The following is a 25,208-nucleotide window of genomic DNA, read 5'->3' on the forward strand; positions in this document are numbered from 1 at the left end:
GGCGTGATCCCGGTGTTATGGGATCGAGCCCCACATCAGGCTACTCCACTGGGAGCCTGCTTCTTCCTCTCCCACTCCCCCTGCTTGTGTTCCCTCTCTCGCTGGCTGTCTCTATCTCTGTCGAATAAATAAATAAAATCTTAAAAAAAAAAAAAAGAAAAAGAGGGGTAAAGCCATTTTTTAACTATCAGGATAATTTTCTAAATTATGGCATTGGATAAAAGGAAGCATTGTAACTCAAGTCACTTGAATATTCATACTGGGGTGGTAGAAAGCATGATAGGTGCCCAAGGCTGATACATAAGTAGAGTTTTCTGAAATCCTGACGGGCTTGGCTTTAATGTACTATATAAATTTGACTTTATTTGTGTACTTTATTATACTTTGTGAATAGATGTAAATAGAATACTAAAACATCGCATTTTTAACACTTCAAAACTTTAAATCTTCAATGGAAAGTAGCTCTATTTTTTTAAGTGATAGCTACAGTTAAAGCCTGACAACAATAGTTTAATGTAGAGTCAGAGAAGCGTAAGGGAGCACCCTCCTTGCACACCACACTACACAACAATAATAATAGTTCTGCTCTGAGAATTCACTCTTGAAGGGATCAAATGACAGTTTTCTGTAGTAGGTCCTCATCTTGAGAATTTTAGAAGGCAGATGTATCCCTCTGTTTACTTATTTTTGTTAAGCAAAATGATTCAGTCCACTGCATGCCAATTTTCCCCAGTTTATCAAATTCACCCTGGGTTGAAGGAGCAAACATGCAAGCAACACATCCAAAGGTGAGCAAAATATTTTTCCCCCCTTAAAGTTCCAGAAAGGGCAAGGTTAAGCAGGTAAAAGGTGCAATGAAGCTATAACCATGTACTTGGTGTTCAAATCAACTCTGAAACACACACGGCATTAATTTTAGCATTAGATAGATTTATTTGATGGCAACTCTAACCTTCCATCAAAGGTGGTCCTCTCCATGTGCATCAGGAGACAATCTTCCATGGCACCTCATGCTTCTGAGGCCTCATGAACAGAGACACTGACTGCCATTTGCTCTGGACTATCTGTTCAAGGATATTTGTTTAAAAAACTGACTTAAAACATAGAGATAATGTTTCTCTCTAGATCAAAGAGCAAGTGTGTTTATAGCCTTAGAGGACAGAAATTGTATCTCCATTCACAGCAAACAGCAGGAAAGCTTATTGTCCAGTATGATAAAGATAATGTCTTCCTTGGGTGCAAAGAACACGCAGGCTTATGGTCCACACAGTAAAGCTGGTGTCCTTCAACTCAGAGATCTTCTCATGTAACATTCCCTGTGGTATGTACTGGTTGAACCTGGTCCTTTTTTTACTGCCCTGTGGAAATTGGGCTCCGGGAACTAGCTCAGTTAATACCGGAATCTCATTTCTCAGAAATAAAATTTCAAAAATGTTCTGATTTTTCAAACATAATTTCCTTAATTAGAAAAAAACCCTGAGATTTATTAATAATATTCATCCATTATGATGTATATGGAATAAATATATCAACATATATATTAATTAGCATAGCCTTTAATATTTAATTATTTGACCAGTAGTACTTCACTACATTCATCACCACCATTTTTGCTCTTAGATAGTGTACCAAATTGCTTCCTGACCTCTACAAAATATATTAACATTTTAAGGGCCTCCCCTTGAACATGCTGCAAGCAGTCTGAGATTTCAGATAGAAGGGCACAATTTTTCCTCAGTCAGGAAATAACGCTCCTGGGTTTGCCTGAAGGTTTCCAGCCTCTAAGCGGTCATGGTTTTGATGTGTTGTTTAATGTTTGTCTTCTTCCCTAGAGTTCTCTTCTGCTACTCTTCACCAATCCACAGCTATCATTCTTTTATACCAAAAGTCAAAAATCATCTCCTATAAATGATGTCTTTGAATTATACTGTAATATGGGGCATAGCAACACTCTCTGGACTTAATAAATTATGCCAACTCTTTGCCCATTTGCACAGTAACTACTCTCATAGACAAACATTTTGATTTAGAGGGTAAAGGAGTCAAAAGGCACTTTTGGTTTGCAGGGGTAGCTTTGTACCATAAAGCTGGACATAGCATTCTCTGGTCACATAAAGATGTAAGAATTTTAAGGTCTCTAAGTGGTCCCAGTAGATATACTCAAAGAACATTCCTATTGCCCTCATAAGATCTTCCTTCAGGCCTGACTTTGATTATCAGCAGCAGCAAACAATGCAGCAATGTGATGAGTGCTGTAGGTGGGAAAAGGGATGTAAGATACAGTACTCTTCCTAACAGGATTCATAGCCAACCAATTAGAGTATAGGACAATATGCTAGAATACCAGGACATGCATAGTACAGGGTTATAAATACAATATGAAGTTACATTGCAACGGGAAATTATGACCCAGCAAGTAGTAGAGACAAGAAAGAAGTAGAGGAAAGAGAGTAAGAAAAATCCAGAATGGAAATGAAACAAGAAGCCAAGATGGCACAGAAAAGGAGCCCAGGTTTTCTGATGAGGTGATGTGAGTGTAAGTTCTCGTTCTGTCCTTATTGGTGAGGATGGGCTACGGTCATGCAGAGGTAACAAATAACTCCCAAATCTCAGTGGTTTAAAGCAAAAGTGTTTTGTTTTGTTTCATTTTTTTCTCTCTCTCATTTCACATTTCAAGACAATCACTAATTGCCTGGGTGTTTTACTCATCCTAGTTATTTAGAAACGTGGGATGATTAAGCAACCAGTACCTTGAACAGATGCTGTTTGTAATGCTAAAGGAAAAAAAGAGAGTTCAGGAACATTTTATAATTGTAATCAAATGTTCAGCCCAGATGCATTCCATGGCACTTCTATTAACTCATTGGCCACAACTAGACACACAGTCGCATCGAACCACAAAGGGACATAAAATCCTACCTTCCTATCGTGTTTTCAGAATGTGCGGAGAATAGGAAATATATGGCACACAGGTCAAATTACTGCGAAAAATTTTCATTGTGTATCCTGCATTAAGTTAGTTTGTCTCCTGTATTAAATCCTAAATCCCTTCCCTTAACTTTTTAGGTATATGGCATTAAAAATTACTATACAATTGTCAACTCCAGCTTCCTCATCTATGGAATAACAATAAAACCAGTTACTACATAGCAATATTCAATAATTAAATGACCTAATATATAGAATAAAGCTACTAAATTCCTACATTTGATCTTCCGTAAATGCCTGTTGGATAAACACACAATTGAAACACATGATCAGCTCCTTCAGACATACTGTGGACTATAATTACAATTTCTATAATTAGCATGATGGATTTATATGTTACTCATATTTATGACACAAATATGTTTTGAATCACATTTATGTGTACATATAGTTGTAAATGATATAAATATGTACATATATATTTTTATTTAAATTGACATTTCTATGTAATCTGGCAAATAAATCACATTTCATTTTTTGCTCCCCAGAGGGGATTCATTATATAGTTGGCACGCAAAAATTCAGTAAACATGAGTTCTAAACATATATTTTTTCAGACTCAAAGTACTGACACCTCTCTGGAAAAAATGTGAAAAATAGCTAATATATATCAAGATCTATCATATGTATTATTTATTTTATTGTTTTCTAGTCAATAAATACATTCAATACAGTGGAGTCTAATCCAAACAGAAAATCTTCCTATCCATTCCCTAAGTCTTACAGAAATATAGACTTTATATTCTTTGGAATTTAAATGAAACTGAAGGTTAAAAAATAACAAATAATAGGAAATTAATCTATGTAATAATATTAAAATAATTTATTTTAAACATTTTATTAAGTATTGCTCTGTTGATTTTACTCTCATAAACAGGACAAATTATAACTAATTAATTATTAATTATAATAAGCAATATAATTACATATCAGATATATATATATATATTATTTCAGACTTAGTCTAGTTAGCAGATGGAATCATTCATTCCATATATATTTATTAAGTGTTGACTATGTGCCAAACACAATTCTAGGTGCTATGGTATAGCAAGATGGATAGTAGTTCACATCATAATGGAAGGGAACAGCCAATAAACTAATAAATGAGTTTTATATATATACAACCATGACAAATGGTGAAAATATATTTTAAAAGGGGAGATAAGAAATGCCTGTGACTGTTCCATTTTTAATTATGGTTTGGGGAAGCTTCTCCAATAAGGTTGCATATGAGCCTAACTGGAATGGGAATCAGTGGAAAAAGGATGACAGGGCATTTCTGGGATCCAAATAATGATTGATTCAAATAGAAATAAAAGCTCTAATGAGATTCATCATCAAGGTCTTGGGGAAATAAAGGTACTTCCCTGTGGTTGGGTGGGGATGCTGCCAGTGAGCAGAGAGTAAGTACATGGTGAGGTTTTGGCAGAGACTTGTTCAACTCAGGGTACTTCTTTACTCCTGTCAAGTACATGCTTTCATACACACACGCTCACGAATGACTTTTACAGCTTAATTTTACCTCTGTACTAAGTCATTTGAAAGTTAGGGATTACTAACGTTCTGCCTCTCTGCTTTTACATGCCAGTAATCATATATTACCTCTAACTAGTTAGAGGTAAGAGCCACAGAGATGGAAAAGATTGGGAGGTAACTTTGATCATTTTTGGTGATTATTAGTGTTTCTAAAATAGGCTTAATTTATTGTGTTGTTTCTTTTCTTTAAAGGTTTACTAAATCTCAGAGCAATGCATGATAAATAATTTATCATCAATGTCCAAATTTAATTCAAAATAGTTTGTTTATAAATGTACCCTGACACATAAAAACCTATGGTATTATATATAGCAGGAGAACAATAAAAGCAGCATAGCCATGCATTCTGCCGGTCATTTTTCCGCCATGGAGTCAATCAAACCATATCTATTATGTTCACAGCACCAGGAATGAAAGGATTAGAAAGGCATAGTTTCTGACCTCAAGACACATAGAGGAGACAAACAGCACAGAATACATATTCACTGGTATGTAGAAAAATGAGCCAATATATTGTATTAATACTATGTTTTGAGAGTGTTCATAAAGGAGTTATTATTTCTATGCTTTAGACTAGGATAAAACTGATTGTTAGTCTATGAGGCAGGGGACACAAATGAAAACTGAAAGAAAGTGGAAGAAGGTCAATTCTCCAGCTGCATTTGTCTAGAAACTTACTTTTATGTGTGACTAAATTTCAACAATGATTTTTGACACTGAAGTATATTTTTGTATTTTATTTATTTTATTTTTTCTGGCTATCAAACCTATACAGCATGTTACCCTAGTCAATTAATATACTTGATAAATGGAAGCATTTGTGAAGTCCCTTAACATTTCTAAAAATTTGATTTTTCATATACCAAATGAAAAAGGTACATCTTTATAAGATTGTTTTGGAGATTAAATAAAGAAAATACTACATTTAAGAGCTTACCCTATGGTCTGGCACATAAAAATTCTAGTTAAGGTTAGTGATTTTATCAAAATATTATAATATTATGAAAGGATTTCAGCAAAAATATATGCAATGTATACAGATGCAATGTAAATATATATACATGTATGTATACAACACAGGTCTGAACAGGTCCACTTATACACAGTTTTTTAAATTAGTATAGTACTGTACTATAAATGTATTTTTTGTTCCTTATAATTTTTAATAACATTTTCTTTTCTCTTGCTTACTTTATTGTGAGAATATAGTATATAACACATATAACATACAAAATATGTATTCGCTTACTGTTTATGTTATCAATAAGGCTTTCGTCAACATTAGGCTACTAATATTTAAGATTTTGGGGTCAAAAGTTATGCGTGGGGCACCCGGGTGGTTCCCTAACACCTAGGTTGTTCAGGGGTCAACTCTACTTATATTTATTTCAAGTTTTTTTTTTAAGCCAAGTAACATAAGAAATTTTAAAATATATATATTCTCCCATAATTAGCATGTCAGTTTTTGTCTTGTTTTCTATTTTCTATGAAAATCAAAATGTATTATGAGCTTTTAATTTGATTGAATAAAAAGTTACTTTAGTATTAAAGTTGCTCTATTATTAAAAGCACTAGCTTAATTAATGTTAGTACATAATCTATATAATTTATAGTATGCCTAAATGTCTATTTTATACTTGAAAATATTTAACATAAGTGAAATATTTCCCCAATATTAAAGAACTTGAAATTATGATTTTTTATGAAATTAAAAAGTCAATGATCTCTATAAATACTAATTTTTTTGCCAATCTATATATCTCTAGATGGTATAGACATCTTTTTTTGTTTACTTTTATTGCAAATTTAAAAACATAACACTTAATGTTTTAGTTTAAAAAGTTCTAAACTTAATATGGGAATAACAGAAACTAGTCTATCTGGTTGAGTAGGTCTTAACATATTTACTTATTTTTATGTCTGTTATTACTATGACTTAATGTAAATTTTAAGGATTTTTTCAGTGAGCCATCTCTATACTTTGTCAAGAAATATTTAACTCCCCAAATTATAAACTTCCAAATTACTACCATTTCATGTTTTAAAATGTGCACTTTTATACAGAAATTATATTCTGAAGGCATACACTGAAATAAGTGCTCCTAAGTGAATAATAAAGCAGACACCTAGTAGTTCAGTTCATAATTGCTAGGCACTGTGAGCAAATTCAGAGTGCTGACTGTACCTTGTGTCGTAATCTTATCAGAGGTTGGTAGGACTGAAGGCCATATCCTGCTTCTTTGGTTGGCCTTCCTTCTGACTCCAGAAAAACGAATCCAAGAACCAAAACAGCTGACCAGCACTTAAACATTCTTATTGCTTTTCACCTGTGAAAATTAGCATTGCAAGTAATCAGAAAATGCATTGTATATTGAAAAAAATTAATCAAGAAATATTCAATAGTGCATAGAAATCTCCACAGATCTAATCAAAACTTGTGGGCAACTGCCAACTGAATCCATAATAGGTAAGCATCTCCAAATAAAGATTATGATCCCCTTGATCATAACAAACACTGTTTTTTTCACTCATACAGCCTTACACAACATTTAATACATAGAGATATAAATGCCAATCAAAATGTATTGAGGAAAATTAATTAAAATAAAGTTGAAAGAAAATGAAAAGAAAAAAGCTTTAAACCATGGCTAATTTTCTAAGCATCTATATAGAGTAAAATTATCAACATACTTATAAATCTTGAACTCCTCTTTGAGTACGTTTGATGAATAACACTAAAGACTAGTGAGAGTTTGATAAGGTAGGCTTGTATGGTAGGCACTTAATAAACTGAGGTACAACAAAAATTATGCAGAGGGTTATACTGAGTTATGAATGCACTTTCCCAATACTATCTAAAAGAATGTTTCCTAAAAAATTTCTTTTTTTTTCTTAAAGATTTTATTTATTTATTTGACAGAGAGAGAGACAGCCAGCAAGAGGGGAAACACAAGCAGGGAGAGTGGGAGAGGAAGAAGCTGGCTCCCAGCATAGGAGCCCGACTGGGGACTCGATCCCAGGACTCCGGGACCACGCCCTGAACCGAAGGCAGACACCTAACAACTGAGCCACCCAGGCGCCCCTTCTAAAAAATTTCTTAAGTGCTTTAAACTAAAAGCCATATGAGTCTGCCCACCGCTCTGTGTCTTTGAATATACCAGAGAAACTGTAAAATGGCATAAACTTATTATCATACAAGCTCTAAGCCCTCTTCCAAAAACCAAACCTATGCTTGAATTAAACTATACCCCACTTTATCATTTTCACCAACATATCTCTGCCCCTATTGTGACAATAGAAGAGCTCTTTCTCCTCCTGTCTACTCTGTTCTGTACGTCTGACTTCTTGAGAAACTTAACCATTAATTAACCCTGCTAGTTATTGTTACCTAAACTTCCCCACTCAGTTAACTTCCATCTTTAAAGATGCTCAAATCACCCAGGTTTTAAGATAATTTCTCTCCTCTACTTCGTGAATTTTCTGAAAGAGTTGTGTATCTCATTTTAGGTAATTTTTTTTAAAAGATTTTATTTATTCATTTGACAGAGATAGAGACAGCCAGCGAGAGAGGGAACACAAGCAGGGGGAGTGGGAGAGGAAGACGCAGGCTCCTAGCGGAAGAGCCTGATGTGGGGCTCAATCCCATTACGCCAGGATCACGCCCTGAGCCCAAGGCAGACGCTTAACCGCTGTGCCACCCAGGCGCCCCCATTTTAGGTAATTTCTGAACCTAGTTCACTCAAGCATGTTTCTACCCCTATCACACTGTGAAAATAACATTTATTTGTTTCAAGAAATCGTCACTTTACCTGGTGTTTAAGACACCCCTCTCTTCTGTTTCTCTAGAATTTATGGAAACTTCTTCTCAGTCCTTTTGCAGGTTCATCCCACTCCTTTGCTTCACCATTAAATATTATAGTTTATCAAATCTCATTCTTAGCCTCTTACCTACTCTCTTCATCCAGCCAGACATTCAGCGTCATCCATGGTTTTAATTACAGCTACCTCCTGCTTTTCAAAAGTTCACATTAGACCACTTTGCTCTTATGGAACACCTACACTAGTACTTGTTTTCACTAACCAAAAGAAATCTGAAAAGGATTTTGCTTTCACCAAAAAAAGGTGAAAAGAGAATTCAGTATTTGTTTTGCAGTCAGCCCAGAAGCCGCATGCCTCAGGGGCACGGAGTAGAGAGTGTGGCCCTGCCAAGCTGTGTCCCAGGAACTGCACTCAGCATCTCAGCACCTAGCCACCAGGGCTTTGAACTGTGTCTGTGAGCATCTGTGCTGTATCTTGATTTAATATTGTGCATCCGTTAGCAAGATGTGTCCTAAGGTATCAGAAAAGCCTAAGAGGGGTTATTTTGGGGGTCTGAGAAAACTAAAAAAAAATTTCCATAAAAAGTAATGGTAATTGCCCCTTCGTTTTATGCTCTTTTTGGCTTATGAAAGGTTTCATAGGAATGCCGTACTTTCGGATAGCAGGAGGAACCTTTATATATCATTGCTTCTCATCCGATCTCCAGATCAGGATGGTTATCATACTTAACAGCCCCACACGTATATTTAAAAAACAGCTCATGGTATACAAACCCCACATAAAGTCACACTTTCCCAGATTTTCATTCACCCATTTAGTCAAGCCAGAAATGAAGGAGACATCTTTGTCTCCCTTACCTTCCATACTAAATGCATCCCTAATTTCTGTTTGTTCTACCTTCAAAATATATCTCCCCAAATCAGTTTCTTTCCAGTCTACTGTCACAACCCTAGTTCAAGCTATTGGCACCACATGTCCCCTAAACTGCCTCAAGCACATCCTTACTACAGTCCCCATTCATGCGCACGCACCTTGAATCATTCCCTATGCGATAGCCTCAGTAATCACGTCAAATGCAAATATCATGATGTCATTGCGCTTGTTAATAACTTTGGGATATACTAATTTACTCTTAAGATAAAAGTCAAAATCCCTGACCTATTCCACCAGTGCCTACAGAGTCTAGGCTCTGCATGTTTTTCTCTTCCTCTAAAAAACTGCTCTCCAGCCACACTGACTCTCATTTAGTTCTCTGAACTTGGTCCATTCTCACTATGAGACTTTTGTACTATTTCCTCCACTTGAAATATATCTTTCCCCACCCCCATTTATTCCCCAAAGGCCTTCACATATCAAACATACCCCTTAAGAATCTTTCCCCATAACACCAAGCCTGAGTTATATTTCTTAGTTACTCATGCTCCTAGATCAGTTTTCCTTAATTTCAGAGCAACCATTTGTAATTATACATCATTAATATGATATTTTGAATAATGCTGGACTTCCTCACTACATTATATATCTCTCTTCTCCTTTAAATGTCATGAATATGGGGATCTGGTTTTGTGTGGGGGTGTGTGTTTTCTTTTCTTTTCTTTTTTTTTCAGCATTATATCATCTGGGCCTAGCAAATAGTCTGGTACCTACTAGACACTCAATAAATGAATGTATAAATGAATGTCATCCTGAATTCAAGAGTTAAAAAAAAAGATTGTGTTTTCTTGCATTCTGATGATATTGAATGCAATTCCTATTTCACTACCACTACAAAACATCTGAAAACTAAACCAGAAAACTAAATAATTTCATTTGCAATCCATCCCTTTGCTGTCATTTTGATGTATAGTCTAATACTTCTCTCAGAGGTAAATATTTGTTTATAAGACAACTGGATGGAATATTTTAAATCTAAGATAGAGCCCAAGAATAAAGCAAACAGGACCAACTTGGCTGAAGGGATATTTTCTAAGAGTTATGAATACTAAACAAGAGAGGGAGGAAAGAGACCTGGCAACAACCTTGTCTCATTATGACAGGGTAAAGGTTGGGTCATAAATTTCTTAAACCACTCATTTAAGGGTTTTTCTTTTTCTGTCCTCTCTCTCTCTTTCTCTCTCTCTCTCTCTCTCTCTCTCTCTCTCACACACACACACACACAAACACACACACACACACTCACACTCACACACACATAGATTCCACACGGCTACAAATATTTCATATACTATAAAATACATATTAAATGAACAATTAATTAATTATAATGGGTGACAAAAAATCTCACAAATCTTGGGTGAGAAAACTTCCACACATTAATAATTAGATCAATATTTTCTCTGTCAAAAGGCAATAGGCTAGGAATATCTGCTTTAAGAAATTTCACTAAAAGTTGGTAGCAAGTCAACATGCAAATCTTCAGTGGTATATACAACTTATTTATACCATTTTAATCTACTTCTCATATTATTAACCATGATTATTTTTTTCATTGATAGTCCTGTAATTTTCAAGTCTAAAATTTCTTATTAATACAAAAATTTAAAATAGAAAAATAAAAATGTTTTATCTCAGCAAAAGCTATCAGACAACTGGAGTGATTTATTTGGTGTCACAGATAAAATGAAACCACTGATATTAAAAGTCAGATACCAGAGCACCTGGGTGGCTTGGTCGGTTGAGCATCCAACTCTTGGTTGCAGCTCAGGTCATGATCCCAGAGCCCTGAGTCGGGCTCTGTGCTAGGTGCAGACTCTGCCTGAAATTCTCTGTCTCTCCCTCTCCCTCTGCCCTGCCCCCTATAATCTCTTTCTCTCTGTCACTCTATCTCTCTTTCTCAAATAAATAAATAAATAAATAAATAAATAAATAAATAAATAAATAAAATCTTTTCTAAAAGACCAGATATGTTTTTTTTTCCCTTTGGAGAACTCTGATTTCTATTGCAGATAGGCATTGAGCTCAGCAGTAAGTGTTAGACAAGACAAAAGACAAAGACCAGTGTTTGCATTTATCTTCTGTGAATGCCTACCTTGCAAGATTTTCCCCATTAAGATAATACTAAGAAAAATAATTGAATCCAATTATATAGCTATCAATTAGCAACCTAAATAAAAAGATGACACTTTGATAGATGCTCAGAAAATAATTATCATTTTCTTACTTCCCTTTAGCTACAGGATCCAAAGATGTTATTATGTCATTATTATGTCTTTAAAAGTTCACTCATCCACAGAAGAGTTCTGGAAATTGTAAATCAGTAGTAAGTAATCGATTCCATGATATACTGACTCATGATCTCACTTTCTCAGTACTGTAACCTCTGACAACCTGTTAGGTTTTCATAATTAATTGGCAGTTTGTTGATAGCTCAGTAAGAACACTGAAAAGCATGTGACTAAAACAAACCAGCTGGAACAGATGGTGCAATAATGATCCTATGACTTTTCCTTGCAACCTCAACATTTATATGGAAGCATCAGAAAACAACCTCGTTATTAACATAGAGAAAACAAAATGTTTACAAATCTAAAAAGTATCTGCTTAACATTAAATTTAACAAAGTTAGACTTGAAAATGGTAAGGGGAATGGAGAGAGGTTTCTCTTGTTCAAAAAATAATATTTTTCTCTGAATCAAACTATTTTATTCACCATATGGTATAACATGCTGTGCTGCTCATGGCAACAGGATTTAGAGTAGTTACAAGATTTAGTAGATTCAAATTTCAGGGATTTCGATTTGTTTACACATTCTCTAGAATCTCACCTCACTTGGGAAAACAAACTAAGAGTGTTTAAAGTATTGCCTTAGGAATGAAAGATAGCATTTGAGATGGGGTTTGTAAACTGTGGTATCGTGCCTCTGAAATGAAAAGAATGTCAAGGTGAAGCAAATCCCCAACATTATCAAATGTTGCGGAGAAGTCTGCAGGTGAATCTAAGGGTTTCACCTGGAGTACCCGCACTGCCTCTCACTCCAGCCTAGAAAAACACTCTAGGTCTTCAGAGATAGCGCCAGTCCCCTCCTCTGTGAAGTTGTCCCTGTCAATTTCACATGGACTTGGCTGCTCTCTGCTACAATTTTTACATATCTCCCTTAAGTGTCTTTTCACTTTGCACTGTTGATTACTGATTTAAGAAGGCTAACATCCTTACATAGATAAAAAGAAGGTGCATTAAACCAGTTCTATCACAATCTCGGAGTTTCTTAACTTCCACAGACCTCTCTTTGTTCTCTTCTGTGAGGGAAGTGGCCTAAATGATTACTAGTGCCTTTTTTCCTTTTTGGTATTCTATAATTCTATGAGACAGAGAAATTGACTTCTAACTTAACCTGTGTCATACTGTATAACCTAAGCAAAACCAATTGCATTACAGGGGCCTCATCTGTAGGAAGGGATTTATGACCCTATATAGTCTAGCATCTGTACCAGATTATTCTGAGTAGATTTATTGATCTGGATAAGGTTATGCGGAAGGACAGGTTTGAGGGAGAAAACTATTACTCCTTTTTTTTGGAGACCTTTTGGTAGTCCTACTGGAGATGTTAAATAGTCATTGGACATAGGAACCTGAAGTTGAGCAAAGGATATGGGCTAGATATACCTATTTGGAGTTCTTAGCATTTATATGTCATCTAATCTAGGTATGAGATGGGGAGAGGTTGGAGAGGAGAAGAGATCCAAAGACTAAGCCCTCAGGGAGGTTTAGTCAAAATAGAGAATTAAATGCTGCTAGGAGGTAGAGAAAATGAAAATAGTGAAGTTTTAAGTCTGGAGGAAAAGATGCATGGAAATTTTCATTGGAACAGAATGACTGGAAGCCATAGCTCTTATCATCTGGCATGCTATATTTTTACTGGTTTGTTTATTCTCTGTTTCCAACCAGAATGTTAGCTCCATAAAGACAGGACTTTGTTAATTACCTGTGTGAATTAGAGCAGTACCTGGCATACAGCATGAGCTCAATAAATATTTTCAGATAGATAAATGAATGAATAAATTAATGGTGATAAGTAATTAATTTGAAATAGTAGGTATACATTAAGGGATTCTTCATATTCTTCATGTAATTGAAAATATTCATTACAACTGACTATGAAATCAATCTAGAATTCAAGTTGCTGTTATTAGAAAAAGCTTTTCTTTTACATCTGGATCAAAACCAGGTTTTCAGTGGGAAGTTCCTGTGGAAAAGCCTCTCTTGTCAAGAACTGACTGTCTTTTCATTCCCTTAGCTCAACTGAAATTGGAAGGACCCGAGGGACTAAAAGAAGCAAAAGAACATCATCTATCAGGCAAATCTGTTGCAGTAACTGTTTTTATCTTTTGACCTGCTTTAACTTCATACCTACTACTTTGAACTCTGTGGTTGAGTTCTAATTTAATATTTCTCTTAGGAAAGAAATTTTCAAAAGAATCTACTTTCATTATGGGCAATGGATTCTCCCTATCACAGAAGTAGATTCTTTCCATCTAGCAGTTGATTATCCTTATCAGAGGAATGGATTCTCCTAATCATTGTCCCAACTTCAAATGTTCATTCTAATAAGCATAATTAAAAACAATACAAGAACAGCTAAGAGTCACTGCCTTAGTGCTGTAGGACCACACTGGAGAGAAGCAAAGGAAAAACAGATCATGCATCTCCTACTAAAATTATTAGGACAGTACCTTATAGTGTTTAATTATCCAAAAATATTTTTCTGATAGGTATTAGTGCTTATATTGAACTAAGTATAATGAAAGAGAAATGTAACAGGGTAGTGTCCAAGTTTGGAACACTGGTCATTGTCAAAATTGAAGGCTGACTCCACTCGAATTTAACCCATGGTTCTGTCATGTAATTCTACTTTTAACACACACATAATGATGCAGATATAGAAGAAAATCCTGTAAAGTAGTAGCCATAGACAGCAAACAACTACTTACTCAGACTGAATACCACAGGAAGAGAGGATCTTTTGCTTACATTCACTTTGGATCAATGTAAATGCAGATACAACAGACAAAGGCAGTGATCATGAGAGAGCAATAGCTATGTGACTTCTATGTCCATACTGCGTGGGTAAGCATCTTTCAATTCTATATGGATACACATGGAAACACGGAAGCTTCTTTAATTCTTAATCCTGTCTTATTGGTTCATATTGTGAAAGAGACTAAAACTTTTAAATGTAATACTTTGTTGAAAGACTATAGCATGTGCAGAACCCTTTTTTCTTAACATCTGAGATAAGAATAGAATTATAATTGTTAAATAATAAGAATTATGACCATTAAATTAACTTTCAAAGAAGGAGGAACTTTTATTTCAATGACATCTGAGTCATTAATTTGGATGAACAAAACTGTCCAGATTCTCACCAATTATACCTTTCAATAGCCAACTTAACTTGAAAAAGAAAGAAGCTAAATATAGATAAAATATATTCATCGGCATTTTGGAAGGACTGCAGTGTGAAATGTATAATAATTTAAGCTTGCATTAGGAGAAAGTATTCACACTGAATTCCATTTAATTAAAAAAAAAAAGATATGTGTACTCTGTCTGCTTTAAACAAATGAAAATCCCACATCATGAAAAGCATGTTGGGTGATAAATATTTGTTTTCCAAAACCATCTTTGCATTACAAAACCATTTATGCTGCAGTTCTATGAACTCCTCTAGTGCACTAAAAATTTTTAAAGTAAAAAATTTAACTACAACACAGAATACAAGATAACAGAAAGGAAAATCATGTTAGAGACCTAGTGTAACCCCTTCTTTTTATATGGGAAGAATATGAAAAGCAGTAATGATAACCGGTGTGCCCACGATGAAGGTAGTCATGGGCCTGGAATGTCACTGTCCTGGTTCCAAATATAGTATTTTTCTTTTAAATGCTACAATACATCTGACTAGAATCCTTTCACTATGGAAAGAAAGGACACACAAATGCTTTCAGTGCCTAGGGCACTGTTTAGAAGCCACATCTCTGTGAACCCCAACAACTTCGTATTTACTACTCTCTAGAGTTTCCAGAAGCCAACAGAAAGGACATCAGCGTCACCATCTCTGCAGAATCCTATTGCTTAAGTAGAATTTTCAGTTTTTTTTTGTTTAGTTTTGTACATTTGTTTTTTCACAACGATCTTCACTGGGAAGACAGTTATATATAGCTATGGTTAAAGTTATATATAGATGGTTACAACAGTGCTTATGTAATTGTAGTTATACAGTAGTTTTATATATATTTATTATATATAAATAAATATGTACTTTTGTATAAATAAATAATTTTTATGAATATATATAAAATTTGTGAGAGATATAGTTATATAACCTTATAGATGTTTATAGTTGTATATGGATAGTTATATACAATACAGGATATATATTTTTTTAAAGCATGTTTGACAACTATGGGACAGAATGAAACTTTGGGTCTAGCTGACTTAACCAAGGAATTTTATAAATTATATAAACTTACGATAGCCTGGACTTCAAATTGTAAGTACTGGTGCCTCAAACTGAGGCAGGAAAAACAAGACAACATACAAGTGACCCATGACTCATATTCAATCTCCCAAAAAAGGTCCCCAGATTTGACTTTATAATATATTCATGATTTGATAGTAAAAACGTACATTACGTGTAGGCTGAAATTAAATTTATTCCATATGTCTGTTTTTTTGATGACCTTCAGTAGACAATATTAAAAAATAAATTTTATGCAAGTATTTGCATACAGTTTATCAAACCATCTGCTGTCAGTTTCTTCTTCAAAATGAATAGATTGGAGTTATTTTAAAATAAATTTGATATTAATATTCTGGATTATCTGTGTTGGTATGTACATAAAAAAGGGCATCAATTTCCCAGCTTGCTGAAAGCTGCAGTCTGTAACACGGTACAAGATGATTGGTTAAAAGCATGTATTAATATGACCAACATAGTGTGATATATCTTAGTATGCTGTACTCAGCTTTTCTGGACTGTACATCCACCTGGTGTATGTGTGAAAAGGTAAAAAAAAGAAGCAACTTCAATATCATTCCTATACCTTTGTATGCAATTTATTTGACATGTTGAATTTCTGAGTTTTAGCTCATTTTCACAGAAATCAGACATCAAACAGGCACTTTGCTTCTGGTGGTTGATAACCTGAAAACATTCATTTCTAAAAATTGTACCAACAGTATTTTTAATGCTGAGCAGCAGCGTGCCTTAGCAGAAAGAGCAACAGCTAAAGTCAAAAGATGTGGATTCTACCTGTGGCTGTGTTCCTAAACTGATTTTCTTAACACTTGCACTCTAAGTCTCAACCCACTGTGATTCACCTTCTACCAAACTAATCCATTGAAACTGCTCTCACAAAAGTGACCACTTTACATGACCTCGTCTCCCTTTCGCTTCAATCACACAAAATTCTCGTAATTTCCCTCACTTGCCTAGCCATCCTTCTGAAGTCTCTTTTCCCATTCTCCTTCATTCACCTGCTCTCTCAAAGCTGATATCCCACAGGTTTCGTATGTTAAATTTAAAAAAGAAAAAAACCATTAATCACAATGATAAAGTTCATGTTTTTCTTTGTCTTTGAATTTGTATTCTCAAGAAAAATAAAGGAACAACATCTGTATGCCATGGCAATATAAACGGAGAGTTATAATTTCCTCATTCTTTTCAAAGTAAGTACCAAGTGGAAGTAATCATGGAAACAAAAACTAACCAATCACATTGATCATTGTTTGTTTTGTTTGTTTGTTTGTTTCTCCTAAAACACTCTGGATGTAACTTTATTGCACATTGCAAAATGTTAGTTAAAGATTAGCAACTTCATGTTATGTTTGGTGTGAAAGTCCTATTACCTTAGTTTGTATCTAAGCTGTAGTAAGTTTGCCTGACATAGTATGAAAAATGATGCTTTAAAGTTTAAAAATAATAATATATTATATGACCTTGAGGATATTGCCCTAGTTCAAGAGAAGAGAAAATCATTATAGGCTCTGTCTTCTGAATTCATTGCCTTCTACCTTGATGAGCACTTAAAATGTAAATTAAGGAAGAATGCAGCTCTTAGGATTGACTCTGTCTAAAATCCCAAAGGTACTATGTTACAGATTTTATTTGCTATTAAAAAATCATTGCAATTTTGTCAATGTCAGATTTTAAATTCAACCTTTTCTATACCAAGGTTTCTAGTAGCCTGTGTTCTTTAAATCGGGGACTACATTTATTGTACAGGAAAAAAAAAAATCTGTCACAGTTTAACAATGAAGTGCTGCACAGGGAACAACTTAATTTCTTCTGTATTTAAAACTGAAATGCCGTGGGGGAAACTTGCCCATTCATTCAGGTCAGCTGAGTCTCAGAGGTATTCTACTTCATATTCAGAGAAGTATGGGGGAAAGTCCAAAGATGGAGTCCACAGTTAGTAGCAGAAGTCATGGGGACCCAGAATATTTTCCCGAACAACTTAATGCCTCCCCAGAAGGAGAGATCTGGGCCACCATGGTGTGGAAGGGAAAATAGGTTACTGTGACCCAGTTCTGCCAGGAGGATTTTCACAAAGTTTCTCAAAATTAAAACCTCCGTGCTTTCATGAAAAATAGAGAAAGCAGTGAGTAAACCAAGCATAAAGGTAAATTTCAGCTAAGTCAACTGAAGATGGGCACATTACTAATAACTAGAACCAAAGCAGACAAGAGTAGTTGAAACTTTCCAAGAAATTCCTAACAGGAGTTAACAGAAACTGTACTAGCTAGTTATGTGGCCAGTGGTGGCTGGGGATTAAAACCTGAGTCATGGGCAAACACGTAGCAAAAGTTGAATTAGTTCTAAGTGACATAAGAAAACCTGCATTTTATTTTATACCAGTGGTTCAAATTTGAAAAATAAACCACAGGTAAAAGGTTGGATTTACGAAAAAAATTTAATAGGTTTGGAAAGAAAGAAAACAGAAGAAAGATGAAAAACAAAGAACAGTAGCATACTATTTTATGATTAACAGTAAAAAGTGCTTTTTGGGTATTTACGGTGCTCCAGGCCAAGTATACCATGTGCTTTTACATTCTTGGTAACAATCTATCAAGACAAAATCCACTAATTTAGGTAGACTAGACATGTGAATCCAGGCAATATATCCTCACCAACCTCCCAGAGTATACATCTTTTGAAGCAAATGTTTCAAAAAGAAAATAAAGGCACGCACAGGTACCACTTTGATTTCTGAGAATTTCACATATGAGGTCTTTGGGGATATCTCCTAATTAAATTTAGGGGCAAATATTTCACAGAATTAACCTACACAGAATTGGAGCTAACTTGCAACTCCATCTAGATACTGTCTCTAGTCTAAAGGCAGGTAACAACATTTAGTAGCAACATCCAAACCTCAAATGGCCTGCTTCAGGACTTGTAATTCTGCAAAAATCCTGTAACCCTGACAACCAATTATTTATTTATGTATGTATTTATTTTATTTATTTTTTTTTTAGCAGCTTTGGTTCTCCAATTTTTCTTTTCCAGGTAATGAATATAAAACTCCCAACAGAACTGGCTGGGCTCAAGATTGCCAGTAAAATTTATCTCCCTTCTTCTGTTCTCATGGAATTAGAACCAGAAATGACCATAATGATTCCTTGCTGCTGGAGGCTGAGAGAAATGCCTCTCAAGCTTCTTTAATAAGGGAATCTATTGCAAAATGGCTCCTTGAACACCCAGAGAGCAGCCAAGAAAATACTGAGTGGTAGCTGGAAAATCTATCAAAACTTCCCTCAAGCACACTTAAATGCTTCTTTCATTTCATTACTTTTCTTGAAAGAGCAAGGTACAACCTTGACTCAGCCTGCTTACTGTCCTACAGTAAACACAAAAATAGCTGACGCCAACCCCTAGGGGGCATAATTGCCTATAGAGCGTAAAGGGAAACTCAGGCGACATGGCTTTCCCCTCAACTTTGGCTTTTGAACAGCTTATTTTTTTAAATAAATGTTCAATTATATTTTCTATTTTTACTTTTACTTTTAATTATAATATATATAATTTCTAATTATAATGTATATGATTTATTGTTTAATGGCTCATAATAAAACTAATATTTAAGAAGAAAACTTCCCTTTCATAAATATATTCTCATACATATACTTTCATGTGAAGTTTTCACTTTAGTTTTTTCATTGATCTGGAATTAATCTGGGGGCATTGTATGGGGACAAGATTTTATTTTATTTTTCTTATATTTTCTTGTATTCTATTTTTTAAATTTTCTTTTGTACTTTAATTTTATTTTTACCTTACCTCTATTCTACTCAACTAAAGTTTTGTTTTTGTTTTGTTTTGTTTTAAGATTTTATTTGTTTATTTGACAGAGAGAGAGCATGGGAACAAGCAGGGGGAGTGGCAGGCAGAGGGAGAGGCAGGCTCCTGCAGGGCAGGGGGAGCCTGATGTGGAAGTTGATCCCAGGACCCCGGGATCATGACCTGAGCCAAAGGCAGTCACTAAACCAACTGAGCCACCCAGGCGCCCTCAACTAAAGTTTTTTTAAAGAGGTTTACCCGGTTTATAACTCTGTCTTGGTTAAAGGTTGGGTTTCCCTGTATCGTGGTTGTTTTTAACCTATCTTTTCCTATGCATATAGCACGGACTTTAATTTAACTAGAGTCTCATAACAATTCTTGATATACAGTAAGGGAAACCCTTGGTTCTTTTCTCTTCCATATCCATTTTAAAATGAACATAGAAAGTTCTTCATCAGAGCTTGTTGGGATTCCTATTTAAATCTGCATTTACCTCTAGTCCATCAGTGTGATCTACTTTAGGTATCTACTTTCAAAGCAGCACATGGCGTTTCTGTTAACCATTATGAAAATCTATCCTTAGTAGGTGAATATAATAGTTTTACATTTATTAAGATTGTTGATATATTTTAACATTTCTACAATTAGGTTTTTATTCCATGTATGTGTGTGTTGTTCTTTTTTAACCATTGTATATCTGATTACTTTGTTTCTTTTCATACTTTCTATTAGACTGGATATATTTTCAATATATCCCCTTCTTTCTCTACTTAGAAGCTGAAGATGGATTTCTCTCATCAAAAATATTCATTATAACTTTCATCTGAACAACAAAAAATCTCAAGCTTTCAACACGTTTTCAAAATATAAGACCTTATATGAAATTAGTGATAATAATAGCTTCACCTTTAAAAGATGATCGGATATTATACTTAACATCAATAGTTAATTTAACTTCAGCATTTGCTATTTTTTCCTTGCACACCATACATTTCTAATGGTTTACTTTTATGTTGAGGCAAATCTTTCTAAAATATTTCAGTGTGGGTCAATAAAAGGCAAACTGTCTTGTTCCTTCGGTCTTAAAATATCATCTTCCTCTTAATATTAAATCATATTATATAGGTAAGTAATCCTAAATTGGTAGTACTTTCTCTCCAACACTTTCAGATGTTTTGTGACTTATATTAACTTAATAAGAAGACTTCTGTTAATCTAATTGTCGTTCCTTTGTAGGGAATGTGTTCTTTGTCTTGGTAGCTTTTAACACCCTCCTTGTTAAATTTACTTATTTTTAGCACTTTATTCTTGATAAATTTCTCAGTAGTATTTTATAATTCATCATTTCTTTTTCTGTATAACTTAGTGTGTAACCTCTCCATTTAACTTTTATTTAAATGCCTATAGCTATGTTTGCCAAGATTTCAAATTATTTTGTCTTTAAAAATACTGTTATTTTTATTTAGTTAACTCTGATTTCATTTTATAATGTCCTATTATTTTTGGATATTATGCCTTCTTTTATCTACTTGTTTTTCCTAAATATATTTATTTAAAAATTTTTCCATCCTTTATCTTAAATCGCATTTCTTCTGGAACATAATCACCTTCAGTTATGTATTTACTTATTTATTTGTCATATTGATGAGGTTGGGGAATATAGGTGAGGTTCAGCGGGGTTGAGTCCAGAGCCGACAACCAAGAAAGAATTCTTGAGACGTCTTTGGTGCAAAATGGTGGTTTGTTAAAGCACGGGGACAGGACCCATGGGCAGAAAGAGCTGCTGCCCCGGGGTTGTGAGGAATGGCCCGTTATATAACCTCAAGTTGGAAGGGGGTTAGGGATAGCATAAGTCTCTAAGGAATTTTGGAAGCAAGGTTTCCAGGACCTTGAGGGGGCTAGCTACTGTTGGGAAAAGGTCATTTATTACCGTCTAATAAAACCTTAGTCATGAGACCCTTCAGATGTATATCGGTGGGCCACATGCTTGGGGGATGATTGCCAATATGTATCTTGGGGGGGGGGGTGGTTAGAGATGAAGTTTCCAAAGGAATTTTTATACGTTAAAGTAGACTTACAGGATCTTGGTGGAGGGGAGGGAGTCAGGCTAGGACTGCCTTTTGCCCTTAACAAAGTATTAACATCGAGGCAGCTGAATTCCTAGAGGAATGTCAACGGTGCCTGTTTCAAGGACTTGTCAATGGCCTGTAGGTAGTAAGGACTGTTTCTTTGTCCTTTAGGGCAGCCAGGAGTGCCTGAGGAATGTCACATACATCCCATGGGGAGGGGGGGTTGCAGGGTGTCAGCTTCTGCTTTGTCCTCAGCTTGCCTTCCGTTCCCTCATCAATATTGTTGGATGTGTGTGCATGTGTGTGCCTAAGATGAGGTGGATGTTTGGCTGTGTCTCATCCTACCTCTCCAGTCTAATATTGGCAGCTTTGGGGTTCTTCCATGTTATGCTGAGAGCAGTGCAGTCAGTCATCAAGCTTGTGGTTAGCTTGCCTGATCACAATGGTTTTTGTTTTTGTTTTAAAGCAGCCACCTCTTTCAATGCAAAATTTCACTCAATTTGCAGCACTGACCAGCCTCTTTCCTCCATCTCAAATCAATACTAACTCAATCCCTGAATTCAAACAGTTTGGTTCCAGCACCTCCCAAGTATATGCATGGAAAGTTCTTTCCCATTAACCCAAAGAAATTTACCTGTTTCCCTATATATCCCTGGCTTTTGCCACCAACTCCTTCTGCTTACTCCCAAAATTATGCCTCTTTGATATCCCCCTTTTTGTTTTAACTACTATTATTATATGCTTTATGTTGAGGAATACCCTCACAAGATAAATAATAAAATGGGCTTTGGTTTGTTTGTTTGATTCTGAGTACGCCTGAGGCATGCTCACAATGTAATCTATCTGTGGCTATTGGACTTGCAAGGATAGAACCAATATTAACTAATTATTCAGTAAATTAAAAAAAAATTGAGCTGTCAAGAATTCAAAAAACAAATGGATCTCACAGAAATACCATTTGCAAGTCATTTAATGAGTACATATATCTTGAAACCATTTGGTTTTCTAATTTACTTAGACAAATTTAGCAGCATTTTCATTAACTTTTTCATGATAAAAGTTAAGTGGAATTTTTTTGCACTATTAAGCTTTTAAAAATACAAATGTAAATACAAAATGCTAATGTATACATACTATAAGGCTATATAACCAGGCCTTCACTGTGAAAATCTGAGAGAGAAAAGAAGTGCCAATCTGAGTGGAGTCTTTTATAAATATTAGATAAGAATTGATATATTATTATTCAATTCATACACTAACAAAAAAGCTTGGGTGGAAAAAATTGACGAGAATACTTGAAAATCATGAATTTATTTGATCTACAACCCTGGAAATAATTCAAATGATGCACTAAGGAGATTCTTACAAATTTCATTTTTCAACATATCCCTCTATTTGTATTAATTTTCAAAAACTACAGAGCAAGTAATTAATATGCTAAATTTAATCTAATGCCAACATAAATCCAGTCTCATGAAACATGAAAAACTAGGAATTCATATTTGAAAGATACATTAGAATTATGTCGTCCAAAGTCATTTCTCACAGATGAGGGAAAAGAGTCAGTATAATGAGAGTTGAACTCTGATGGTACTTAGCTAATTACTTAGTAATATGTCCAGAATATTTCTAGAGACACGTATAGAAATATGTCTAGATGTAAAATTTCCTGCTACCGAGAGTTCGTTACAAGATTTACTGAAGATTCTAATCAAATAACTTCATATGATTGCTCTATATTTTAGAAAATGCAAAAGAAAGATATCTAAATTAAGAAAACAGAATAATGTTACTGAAATTTTCTTTGTTCTGATCTAAAAATGTATTTGGTTATTTATATGCATACTTCTGTAATGGTGTTTGTAAGTTACATATTTTTTTCATTGTAAAAATGATTTTATATACAAGAGATTGGTCACATTTTGGCAGTATGTCATCTCCAAGTTAAATTCAACTGTAATACCTCATTGCTCAAGACTTTATCTATTTTTATGTTTAATTAACTCATTTATTTTGTTCAAATCCACATCTTACATGAAATATAATCCTTTGAATATTATAGTAGTAACTTATTATCATTTGTATTGAAGTTTTTAGAAAATGTCTCCCAGAGAATTCTGTTGGAATTTAATATTTCCAAGTAAATCTCTGCAAGTTTTCCTATTCTTTGCAAAAATAATAAAAAAAAAACTTTGATACCCTTGATGTTGCATAGCAAATTCTTAATTAAAGCATAGTAATCAACAAACACATGATAATCAAAAATATAAAAAGAATATTATTTACAGTCTGTCACCAAGAAGAGTCTTAAACCAATGCTGTGTGATTGTGAAATTTTTCAAAATTGGCCTCAAACTGTATCACAGCAGTATTAATAAGAAAGGGTATCTCTCAGCTCCATGTAAAAAACAAAATAAAATGAATACAGAAAGGAAAAAAAAACCCAGTTACTTTGAATTGAATAATTTAATGTAACTTAAATAATGCATTTTTGTGTGAATATCTTATGCAAGTGCTAAATTTAAATAAATAACAATTTTCCAAATTTTATAGCCTCAGATAGTGCTCAGTAACATGCCTACTATAAAGGGAGGAGAGGAAGAGCTTAATCGAACAAAACCATCAATTCCTTTTAGATTTACTCATCACAAGATTTAAAATGTGCTTCTTTTTAAGAGGCAACATGCTAGCACTATAAATATATCTTACGAAGACAATACATGAGATTACAAACATGAAGCAATGGAATTCTAAGAATCTAGAGGGATAAAGTCCATACCGCTACTAAACATTTTTTATTTTCTAAAATCACCCTGCCATTTGAAGCAACAAATTGAAGGTCTTGTAAAATGATTGTATTCTGCTATCCCTGAGCATCTGACAAAGAATTTAGGAAAAATCATCCGTGTCTGGTGTTTGAGAAATTTAACTGTGTATTCGGTTTTCAGCGTCTATATGAGTTCATTCTGCAGAAGGAAGAATATACCATACCTGTAAGTGTAGTATTACCTGTACAAAATGATTCATCCTAACTATAAATTCACCCTTCATCAAGTGCATAATAAATAGGCTCGTGGGTTTGAAAATTACAGTCTTTTAAAACAAGCTCAATTAAGCCTGAACATTGTAAGCACTTCCTATGCAACTGACCAGGAAAGTGCATGAACTAAACTTCCATGACCGATGTAAACAAAAGCTAATTATCGTTTTACAACCGGATTTTTTCAAATGACTGATAGTCTACATTAAATCAGAAAAAAACTCAAAGTGAATGTGTTTTTGTTTTCTTCCTAGTTTTCTGTGTTTAAATAAGGTGTGTCAGCTCAAAGAGAACTATAGAAAAAGCCCTTCCAGACATGTCAAGGCCTATATCCTTAAAACAATATATTAATAACAATAGCAAACATTTGTTGAGTTATTACTTATTGCAGGCTTTATGTTAAGTAGGTTATATGAACAATTCAATTTTAGGTTACAGGAAAACAAAACAAAACAACTTAGACTGATGTGTAGT

General features: G+C 34.4%; 1 protein-coding gene across 1 annotated transcript in view; it reads right to left on the reverse strand.

Annotated features, from left to right (window-relative positions):
- FSTL5 (follistatin like 5) overlaps positions 1–25,208 on the reverse strand; it is a 698,132-nt gene that overhangs the window by 645,575 nt on the left and 27,349 nt on the right. The window contains exon 2 of the mRNA XM_045798623.2: positions 6,713–6,854. Within this exon, the coding sequence (XP_045654579.2) occupies positions 6,713–6,838 (126 nt within the window). The 5' untranslated portion in view covers positions 6,839–6,854. The remainder of the gene's footprint in view (positions 1–6,712; positions 6,855–25,208) is intronic.

This window comes from Ursus americanus, chromosome 13 (assembly GCF_024610735.1).
Source record: "Ursus americanus isolate L20-20 chromosome 13, mUrsAme1.1.p, whole genome shotgun sequence".
Lineage (NCBI taxonomy): Eukaryota > Metazoa > Chordata > Mammalia > Carnivora > Ursidae > Ursus > Ursus americanus.